Source organism: Medicago sativa, chromosome 3, assembly GCF_051527215.1.
Source record: "Medicago sativa cultivar Bolivia chromosome 3, Bolivia_mono, whole genome shotgun sequence".
Lineage (NCBI taxonomy): Eukaryota > Viridiplantae > Streptophyta > Magnoliopsida > Fabales > Fabaceae > Medicago > Medicago sativa.
Genome location: NC_140751.1, coordinates 94468934 through 94480838, shown reverse-complemented (window position 1 = coordinate 94480838; position 11905 = coordinate 94468934). Strand labels below are relative to the sequence as shown.

General features: G+C 33.5%; 1 protein-coding gene and 1 long non-coding RNA gene across 2 annotated transcripts; one reads left to right on the top strand and one right to left on the bottom strand.

Annotated features, from left to right (window-relative positions):
- The first annotated feature begins 264 nt into the window (after positions 1 to 264).
- On the top strand, positions 265 to 3185 carry LOC146942208 (uncharacterized). Its single transcript, XR_015032612.1, has 4 exons — positions 265 to 1110; positions 1769 to 1862; positions 2426 to 2655; positions 2845 to 3185. It is a non-coding gene; the product is annotated as an uncharacterized LOC146942208 (long non-coding RNA).
- A 4091-nt stretch (positions 3186 to 7276) lies between these two features.
- On the bottom strand, positions 7277 to 11261 carry LOC146942207 (uncharacterized). The gene has a single exon (XM_085756148.1). It carries the CDS (start codon positions 8292 to 8294, stop codon positions 7320 to 7322), a length of 975 nt encoding a protein of 324 aa, XP_085612274.1. The 5' UTR covers positions 8295 to 11261; the 3' UTR covers positions 7277 to 7319.
- Between the last annotated feature and the right edge of the window lie 644 nt (positions 11262 to 11905).

Here is an 11905-nt window from a genome sequence, read left to right as displayed (position 1 = left end):
TCCAAAATTTCCCTCCATCTAATTTACCCAATGCGCTCAGTTTTCCCACATTTTATTTTGGCTCACTTTCCTGAATTTTTGGGTTGGACTTGTGTGACATTATGTCACGGTGACATTAAATCTGGGCCACACAACACACATTGCCACACAACATCTGGGCCACACAACACATACAACACATCTGGGCCACACAACACAACACCTTTGTGTGGCCCAGATTTAATGTCACCGTGACATAATGTCACACAAGTCTTGTCCCTGAATTTTTTGGGTTGCAAAACACTTCCCTCTATCTAGTTTACCCTAATTTTTCCCTATTCATCCCTTTCGTTACCCAATTCCAGAAGACTGGAACAAGCTCCCACTGCCAACGCCTCGCCTCCCTCCCTCCCTCCCTACCTCCCTCCCTTCCCCTCTCTATCTCTCCCTCTCTATCTCTCCCTCTCTCTCTCTCTCTCTCTCTCTCTCTCTCTGCGATTGCAAAATACTACGAAGCTACAAGATGGTTCCCTTCATAAGATTTGGGGTTTTTAAGTTCAGATTTGAACATAAACACTGATATCTTCAAAAATATCAGTTCCCCCTCTACCTTTGACGTTATCTTTTCCTCATCCAGGTATGTCAATAATTTCTATTGCAAATCTGTAACTCTGACTATGTCATTCCTTATATTTTCTATTTTTCAAATATTAATTGTGTAATTTCTGACTGTGCTTTACACTTAGGGTTCGAAATAGACTCTAAGAACAGAGTAAAGTACGAAGATCCTGCATAAAAGTCTCTAACTGCAGAGTCATAAGAAGAGGTATTTGTATTTTTCCTTGTGATTTTAACCAATACAAATTTGCAGTGAATCTTTTGTTTATTAGTTCGGTTTATTTCATTTTCTGCGCATTTTTATGTTTATATTGGTTTTTATGTTTGTTAATTGGAAATTTGTTGAGTGAGAGGGAAGTGAGAGTTAAGTCAGAAGAAGCGGTGGATGCATATGACAGATCTTTCCTTGTTCGAAAGCAATGGTAGAGGATGAGCAGAAGTTGCTCAAAACTCGTGCCAAGGAAGAGAAAGAACAATGTGAAACAATTTGAGGGTGCTGAATCTCTTGTTGCGGTAATCTCGTAATGTTTTATTTTGTTATTAACTTTTAATACATGATTGTGTTCAATGTTAACAAGTAACTTTTGTTATTAGGTATGTTTGAATATGTTGTCTAGTTGGTTCTCTCATTCGATACTTATAGATAAAACTCAGGTTTTAATGTTTTTCATATTCTTGTTCTCATTGTGCTCCCTTGAATGAGCTTGTCTTTCTTTATTGCCACACTGAGTTAGTTTTCTGGCCCATGCCATCATTCATTCCTGGAATTATATATGGCATAGTTTTCAATCATCATATTTAAATGATATATGAAGTTTGTCTATTTTTCATTGTAATGAAGATGAATATTGATCAAAATACATAGAGGATGTATACCTATTGGGAAGATTATATTTCGTCTATATTTTATTTAAGAAATAAAATGTATGCTATTTACAAGTTGTCATTCTTTCCTGTTAAATATGATTAGGATTTTTGTTATTGCACCTTTGATTAGATTATAATTTGAATGTTTTTTTTGGATGTGCTGATCTCTTCTAGTGATGATATACTGATCCCCGTTAATTGTTCTCTTAAGTTTAAGTTCTTTTTAGGAGCTTTGTTGGTTTTTGTCGGTTTTATATTACTTGTTTTCAGTTTTTGAGGGCATCGCATCAATCTTCTTTTGTAGGAAGTGTTGATTATCGCATAACCGAGGAAAGCTTGAAGGATCGATTAAGCATAGACATGCATCAAGCATGCCTGCAGATTGACAAAGACTGCAGGTGAGGAAAAAATTGTCTGATACTTTGCCTCTCATCAGTGAATGGTGAAGGTTCTTGGGTACAGAGATGACAGATGGCATCTTACCTCTATAAATCTATTTTGTTCTTTTAAAATTTAAATCATAAGCATTTCAAGTGATCTCATTCAAAAATATGCTTCTGCAATGTTTTGAAACAAAACAAAATCCTTATCAATTGATCATGTCAGAACTTTTTATTATGGAATATGAGCTTTATAAGGGTAAGAATTTTGGGAGTCTACAGAACTTGTCATAATAATGCTGTAGTAAACATAGTCTCATAATAATGATGTATTCTCTTATTTTTGTTTTTGATGAGATGATTTTTTCTCTTATTATTTAGTGAAGGAGATAATGTTTATATCTAAATTGATGCTAGGCTCATGCTTTTAAAAATGTAAGATGCTATGTTTGTCTATATGTAAGATGCTGCTACAACATGAGTCATGATAATTTTTTTTAATGAAAATTGATATTTTTTAATGAAGTTATGGCATTTCCATAACACATGGACATATAATACAGTCTCATAATACATGATAGGTTCCTTACTGTTCATGGTGACGCCGACACAATAATTCCCGTTGGAGATGCACTTGAGTTCGCCAAGATCCTACCTAAACACAAGTTACATATCGTAGAAGGAGCTGATCATGTATATACCGTAGAAGGAGCTGATCATGCATATATTGAGCATTTAGCTAAGTTAGCTTAAATTTTGGCAAATTTTATGAAGGAAACTTTTGCAAAGGGACAAGTTTAAGGCTAGTTAGGTACTCCTATCTATCTACTTTGGCCTGTGTATTAAGTTTTTGCCGTAGTATTGAAAATTTATACAAGAAGTTCCTAAAATAAAATGGTGATTGTTCATCTTGCTGTCTTGAGTCAACTAAAATTTGAAAGTGTTACTGGTGATAAACATGTTTCCTGCTGCTGTCTAATGAACCTGCCCATTATGCTAGATTGCTTGGTGGTACATTTCAGAACTCTGCTCAGGTGATTGAGAGTGCTTTCCACTTTATTCAATTCGACGGGAGCATCATGGTGTGCTGTGAAAGTAGTATTTACATCAAGCCGGCCATTATCTGCCTTTGATATACCAATTTTCTTTTCTTTTTACGAATTATCTAGCCAATGTATATTTAGTTTCCTAATGCATTTGATGTAATCATGAAAGCATTTGTGTTAGTTTATTGGATCGACCTACAACAGACTAATCGAACCCCTAACTTACAGTCATCACCGTTTTTCAGATGTATACATTTGAAAATAAAAATAAAAATAAAAATTTGTGTTGTGGATATATATTTCTGGAATCATGTGTAGTTTTTATAAAACGTGATGCAAATAAAGCTGTTCCCTTATATCATAGTAAGTCTAACTTTATATTTATGCTTATAGAAAATATTAAAAAATGGTAACAAATATTTGTAGAGACAAAAAGAGAATAGCAAAATGGATGACAAGAATAAAAACTTTCCTTCATCATTCTTATACCGAAATATTTACATAAATTAACCATTTCACATGTTACACCACTTAGGGGGTACTCCTATGACATTGGATAGAAATCTACAAGTTCTTATGAAAAGAAAATCTACTTGCGTAGAACGAGCATCAACTTTTTTTTCAACCGTTCTTATAAAAAGAAAATTGTCATCGTCAGTCGATTGAAATTTACCCAAACGACGAACGATGTCAAACAAAATCATTTCGACCATGGAATATGACTTAATTGAACTTAGAATGAACCAGAAACTTTGAATTTCAACGAAGGGATAGTTTGTGCGATCGATTTATGACAAAACTTTGGATCGCCGAAAATTGAGTTTGTATTTCGTCCTTAATCCGCTTAGGTTTTATTCAACGGTCAAATTAATTATATGAAGAGAAATTCTTAATTGAACACAACTACAAATCAAAAAATTTGAACACGCAAATTAATTATGTGTCAAAATAAATTTTATTTAGGCTTGTGTCAAATAAATATTAAAATGGTAGGCTTGTGTCAACCCATAATAAAATGAATTAAATCATTGATTAATTGTCTACTATTCAAAACTGCTAACAAAAATTAAATCAAATTAAAATCCTCAAAATTCATAAGTGCATGCTTAGTACAGATTGTGATGTTCAATTTTTTTTTTTTTGCCAATTTTTTTTATTACTCATCTTCTTCGCCCGCGAGTTTAAAACGGGTCGTTTCGACCCATGATCTAACCCGACCGGATCTCGCTCGATACATAGTGAAATGCAACGATTTTTATGTAGTCTTGATCGGATTTGAATGGCAAGCAGAAAACACATACATATTTTTGCAAATCCACAAGCCAATCGCATTTTTTTTTTAAGGTTCTTGCAAAATTATCATTATCATATGATTTAGAAAAGCCCCTGTAAAATTTTCAGAATCATTCGATCAACTTAGGAGAAATCGTTGATCAAAGAATTTAGGGATTTGGAATTCTGGAAAATACAAACAGTCAGATTTAGATCGTTTTAGCCAATTGTGAGATTTTCCAGATCGAAAATTGCAACAAAGTTGAATAAGAAAATTAATTTCTTCTACCGATCTGGGCAAAAGATCAAGTTCAACTTAAAAGGGTTTCTTAGACAAGTCTTGGTACATGATCACCAATTGCTTTTAAAAACGTCATGATGATAAAGGCAAAATAATTAGACAGTACACCAATTGCAAGAAAAGAAGGGAGGGTCCTTGATTAGCTTTTAGGAATAATGGCTGGAGATGAAGATGCAAGAAGGAAACATATAAAAAAAAAAAAAAAAAGTGACAAACTAGCTGTGCTGATGTGTTACCAAGGTGTGAATTGCTACTCTGCATTTTCAGATTTGGGGGGTGTCTCCAGCAAAAACAATAAAACCAATATTTCCCAATATAATATGTTTTCTTTTATTAATTATTTATTTTTAGCAGGTCATCTGACCCCACCAAAACCTGCAGCTGTAGGTAAATGCACAAGTTGTGTTTTGTGCACAAGTATTGCATTTGTCCATTCTAAATGGGACCCCTTTCTTCATATCTACAATTGAAAAAAAAAAAAAAATTAACTACACACGTACCTAAACGGGCGACAGACAACTTCTATTTTTTTTTCCTCAAAAGAAAAACTTCTATTTCTTTTATAAGCAAAATATCATTGAAAGTAGAATGGGTACTCTAACTTATTACAATAGTTGAAATTACACATTTTGCAAGTAAGAAATGAGGTTGTTCCACAAATTATTAAGACTAAATTCTTATTTTTATCTTCCTTATAAATAAATCAAAGCCAAGACAAACGTTTGATATACCAATTAATCTTCCTCATCTCTGAATTTGAGTTAGCTCCTTTATAACCCTTTTTACTCAAGACCGAATTTATGAGCACAGCTTATGTACTCATATACCTCAAAATTGAAAAATAGCATGGAACAACAACAACAACGCAAGACAGGTAGTTTTACCTTGTACCCCTGCAACTATACTTTCACCCCTACAAATCATACATAATTCCAATTTTATCCTTTTTGTCATTTGATTTCACCCCCACAAAATATTTCCCCAATTTTATCCTTCTTGACATTTGATTTCATCCCACCAAATATTTCCCATAACAAAGTGTAAATCAGTTAACTCAGAAACATTACCGGAAGTCAATAAATTTCACGTAAATTGAAGAAGTTATCAGGTAATAGAAAATGTAAACCCCAACATCTGCATAAGGATTTCTGAAATTTTAGCATTTATATTCCTCCATCTGTTCATGGAACATAATTTACAGTTACGAGCAATAAAAAAGAAGTCAATTTAAGCCAAGATTATTCATTTTTTTCATCGGTGAATAGCCATTCTTCATTTTACTATGATAACTCTACAACACAAATCAAACAGCCCACATATAAGGATGAATCATCCACCAATTTCAAAGTTGCAGATCACATCTTTTCATCTTTTGTTGAAAGTGTGAAAGTAGCATAATTATTTTTGAATCAGGAAGATTCCGGTCAACGATTCAGGACACCATTTCACACATCGTCGTTTCCATAATCGTCATCACATCGTCATTTTCAATTGACAATTCCGGTAACCACTAACCCAGAAAACCTAGCAAACCTTAATCAATGATTCCGGTAAACCATAAAGAGAACAAACACATGAAAATATGGTGAGAACGAACACAAAAACGATTAAGAGAACAAGGAAAGAAGGCTTGCTCTTTTTTGAAAGTAGAAGCAGGACAAGGGTTTTTTTTTTCTTCAGAAAATGGGTGAACACGCGAAGTGTTTTTTCCAGAAAAGTGTGGGGTGAAAAGTGAAAGGGATTGTGTTTTTTTTTTTTTATATAAATAAATGGTAAATTTGGTAGTTTGTGTAAAATGTTGGGGTGAAGGTATAAATGTAGGGGTGTGGGGCATAACTTCCCGCAAGACAACTCAAGTAAAAGCCCGATACAGTCATTAAAACTAGAACCATTTGCAAAAAAAAAAAAAAACAGCTAGAAAGATGCAATCTTCATACATACCAAGAATTTTAAAACTTGGGGATTCCCAAAACCAAATTTCTGCAACTATTAAACATCTGAGAAGATTGAACGTAAGAGAATGCGGTAGAATCAGTCATCAAGCAACCAGGAAATTGAATTGGGGAACCAAAATTACCAAGATGGATTGCTTGATTAATGACTTCTGAAGTTGAGCGTCGAAATTCAAAATTCATTGTATCTTGTGTTCCAAGTCATAATGACTAAAGATTCCATTTGCATCTTTCAAGCTACATATCTCATCAAACATCACAACATATATGTAAATACCACCAAACTTATAAAATAGAAGTATGGAATGGAAAGAAATCTCTAATATGAAGAGTCAAACCTTTATATCAGTTTTTTCATAAACATAAAAGTCTTTTTTTACCATACTTTTATACAAAAACAATCTCATAAAAGTTAATCCAATGTGGGCCAAAAGTTTTTGGATCATATATCTACTTCAATTTCAATCCAACATTTACTAATTAAAGGAACATTTGGATTATATGTCTACTACAATTCCAATCAAACATTCACTAATTAAAGAGAATCCAATAGATCTGTCAACTTGTACTAAGATTTGGGGGGAAATTTAGTTATACATAGAAACACATCCGGTTGATTAAATTCAAACGTTTCTATGTGCAACGTTAAACATAGTTATGATTAAATTCAAACCTTTTTAGCGACCTAACAACTACAATTGATTGATTGACAGTGTAAAAAATCTTTACACTAACAATGTATATGAATTGAATCCTAAATTTAATATGAAATTGGTTACTTTCACTTACATTTGAAACCGAATAAAATATTCAACAAAATAAACTTGAAAAACTTATGGTATGTAATTTCCTTCAAAAAAAATATATATAATACCATGTAGTTCCCTTCAATCTGAAATTTTTTCTAAAAGTCATTCCAACACCACGTCAAAAGATCATCTCTGAGAGAAAGTAGTTTCCTCTCTAGTGCAGTTTCTGCCTCTGGATATACCAAAGCTTGCCAAAGAGTCTTTCCCTTAGGCAAGTTTACTGCTTTGTCAACGACAGTCATTACAATGAGTCCAAGGGGGATCAAGTACATCCAGTATGTAGAGATCAAACCAACAGCATATGTTACAAGTTCAACATATATCCCCTCTCCACCAAGCACCTCTTCAGTAAATATTGGTGTCATTGGTGCATGTTCAGTGTCCTTCAAAAAGATGTGTGACTTGAAAGACCACTTTGCAGGAAGCTTCAGTTGCCGGGTATTAGGGCAAGCCCCAGGGGGAGCACCATAATTGGCAGCCAAGATGTTAACACCTTCCATGTGTATTACAAAGTGTTCCTCCAAACCGTTCCCTGGAAGACATTGAGCTTTGACAGAAGAAACAATATGTTGCCCGCCGGTAGGGTTCAAAACATTGGATGGCACCCTAATCCTATAGAAGGCATCTCCTTTCAATAACTCCTGAAATTTATTCTTGTCATCATCGGTGAAAGAATCTCGCATAAGCAGCGGCTTCGTCAGTGTCTGAGTGCCGTCGGTCCAAGTTATGACGCTCGCGGAGAAGTTACCGGCGTTGGAGAAATCAGAATCTCCAAAAGCGTGTTGGAGTGTGAACTGGATGATCTTGGAATCGGAAGCGTTGTGAGCGGCGGTGTTAGGTGGTGATGGATGGGATTCAGGGCGTTCAACTAAGAGGTCGTATTGGAAAGCTACGTAGATAATGATGAAGTAGAGACTGAAGAAAGTAACCGTCCAAACATTGATCGCTTCAATTATTTGAGATCCAAGGTTTTCTCCCACCATCACGATTAGGGTTCTTTCAAATTTTCTCTTTCGATTACTAAACTTCTCCTTTACAACTTCGAGCCAACGACCACAAGGTTGAGACATGAAACTCAAATTTTCTCAATTGTTAAGTCTAATCTAAAGTAGGGTAGGGCATGTTACTGCTATAACACACACTTCCTTTCTTACCGGTTATAACTAGGTCACCCAACAAATTTAGAGGCATTTGGCGAAATTTGATATGAAGCCTAATTAATTTTTATAATATTATTATTAATCAACACAAAAATAAATATCAAATACATTAACAAGATTCGTTTCTTTTTTAATTTTATATGCAAATGTTTTTTTAGGGAATTTTTTTATATGCAAATGTTAGTTTTCGGAAAATGAATATGAGGTTTTCTCTTTTAAATCATTCAACGTCCTTTAATCCACCAACCAAACTACCTATGTGGGACCGAATAGAACCCTTGTGTAGAAGAGTAACTCTAAACCTAATTCACTCTTTCATAAACCCTAGTTTTCTGAAACCTTAAAAACAGCTCCCTTCTCTCTAAGACTTCATTCGTGAGCAGTTAGCACCGCGAGTGAAGGAAGTTGTTCGTATGGACTGAGTAGAGGTGCTGCCATCAAGCAGTACTTGTCACCACTCACTCTTTGAGGTAAACACATATTTCTTTTCAGTTGTTGTTTGATTTGTGATTAATAATTTAATCAAGACCCGTTCATCATGATTTATTTCTCTAAGAGGGTTAAAATTTTGAAAAAAAAAACCCTCTTAAAATCCCAAAAGTGTTTTAGTAAATCAATTAGATTCCTCAAAAGAAAAAATTAATTCAATTAGTAGCAAAATTAATGAGTAAAGTTTATATTATGCCATCTAAAATAATTAATATTGATAAAAATAATACTATTAATTAAATTAAAATAATAAATTTGAGGCTTAAAAATTGTGAGATGGCTGCCTCGCTTGGATTATTTCTAGTTGCACTCCAACTACTTCTGGTTACACCCCAAATAAAAAAAATACCTTTAGTTTCCTTTCAAATTTTCAACCACTATCCTTTATTTGCTTCTATTTCTTAACTATCTTCCTCTCCCGTTTGTTTTCTTCATTTTTTGTCTCTCATGCATTTTCAAATTTAAGACCATTAATCTAATAACTGCGACAATAATTAGTTAGGATAGTAGGTTGCTTTCATTTAGGAAAAGTTAAGTATGTGTCGCAACCAGTGTACATGAATTGAAAAGAAATCTTTTTACCACGTAATTGCAATTCAATTGCAGATCAAGTCATGGTAATTCAATTGCAAATCACATACATGCAACGAAGAACAAACTAAATGCATAAATTTATAAAAAATGTTTTGGTCAGGATTTGAATTCCCAAACAAAGGGTAAACTTCAAGCAAAAATTAACAACTACCCAAACTAATGATTTGTAATATGTAATCGAAATAGTTCTATATATATAGTTAAGCCTCTTTGACACCCCAAAATATTAATGAAGCTCCGCAACTACTTTCATCACCTCTGAACTAACACCCTATTTTAACAATGATATGTGTCGCTATATAATTTACTGCTGGCAATTGTTTAGTAGTCACAACATCAATTCCTTAGTTTAGTAAATGAGTTAGAATCTGACAATACAAAATTTTGAGCTTGAAGAGGATAATTTATAACTTATAAGTTTATATGATTAAATAAACTTGTTTGATAAACATTTTTTCACGAGCTTATAATTTTTTTTATTAGTTTATAGTATTTTTTTTATAACTACTTTAAAGAACTTATAGCTTAAAACTTATCATTTTTTTCTATCAATTTACTCTTGTTAACTTAATTGAAAAAATATATATTAATTAAATATATATTTTTTTGTATCATTTCATATTCATGGACAAGTTGAAACACTAGTTTTATCACATATATATATTCAATGAACTTCCTTAGAAAAACATCAATCAACTACTTATCAATTTTCAGTTGTCACTCTATCAATTATATGCTATAAACTAACTGCTCGGATATTCACTAATTTTTTTTTACCAAACTGAGTCTTAGCAGGCCTATTATATATTGCCATTATAAAAACAATTTTGCTGTAGTGAAAAAGCTATTTTCGTCACATGATTAGTAATATTTGTTAATGCAAGATGGTCCCCATATGATCTCACAATCGAAATTTGGCCCACTCGTTTCTTTATGCTTTTTGATGTGAAAAAAACATTAGTGCATGAATCCACCATTGTGCATGAGTATATATGTCTTTGTAAAATGTATAAGCGATCAAGCTAGTCTAATTAAGTCAAGTCTAGGCAGTTGAAGTATTTAAAATTATCCAAAAAGACACAAAAAAAAAAAAAAAACAATATATGCATGTTCCTTGACCTTGTTTGGTCCAAACATAGCTAGCATAATTTACATTACATTGAACTGAGACTATGCACCATCAATATATATTCCATAAAGATTCCAATCGACTCGAAACACTTTTCAAACTTTGCTTATCATCTCCTCAGTTTCATCCCTCACTAATATATAAATTGACAAAAGCTAAAAGATAAAGGCTACAAACATGATAAAAAGTGAACCCACAAAATTCCTACATTGTACTTCCAACAACGTGGGCTTCTTATCTAAGCCACTACAATGTTTGAAAAGCATGTTCTCTAGCTTTCTCCTAGTAAACATAAGTAATTAAAAGGGAAAAAAAAGTAATATAGAAAAAAAAGTAATATAGAAGTAAAGTAACTTCTAGCTAGCACCACTCTTCCCCACCTCGATGCACCAACCAGCCATTTCTTCAAAGGTTCAGTCCACAATTGCAATTATGCCGCAATATAAAGTCTCTTCAACGAAATTGCATGTATAATCTCAAGCCATAGTATTTTTCCGCAATTAATTAAAGCTTCGCAACGTAACCATGATATAAAACCTGTGGCCAATAATTAAACTAAAAGGACATATAATACATTGAACTGAAGGTTGATATATCATAGTAATATATATTATTTATATAAGTTTCTTAATTAATTGATTTGTGTAAGTATTGCTCATTGTGATTTATGAAGACGTGGAGTTGCTTAAAATGGCACAAAGATTTGAAAGTGTGGCCAAAAGAGCAACGGATTCAGATATTAATTGGTCATTCTCTAGGGAAAGTAGAAGATGGTGATGCATGGTGAATGCTAATTGGTTTTTTAGTTCTTGATTTTCAATTCTCAGCCGGTTCAACCGGTTCGCTACGTTCTCTAAATGCTTCTTCTTTTTGTAACGGGACCGTTGAGCTGATTCCCGGTTCGACTGCATGCGCCTAAGCTTTCTTTCTTTCATGGAGTAAACCGCACGGTTTGAACTAATTGAACCGGAGCTAGGACTGGCTGGGTCTTCTGATTGGTTAATGAGGGAAAATAGGTATTGTATTTCACTTTCTGAAAGCATGGTTTCGAGAACCGGTAATTGAACCGCTTCTTCGGTTTGGATTAGCATGATTCGGCTCAGATAAAGCAGAAAATGAACCGGAGGGAGGAAGAATGGGGAAAAGGGAGGAAATGAAGGTGAGGAGAGGAGTATTTGAAGGGAGGAAAAGGGGTCACGTGGGGTCCACTAGAGCAAAAGATATTGGAAAGTAAATAGAACATTGGCTCTCAAAATAAATGATAGCTTTTTCTAAAAGTAAAATAAATGATAATTTAATAATGCATCAT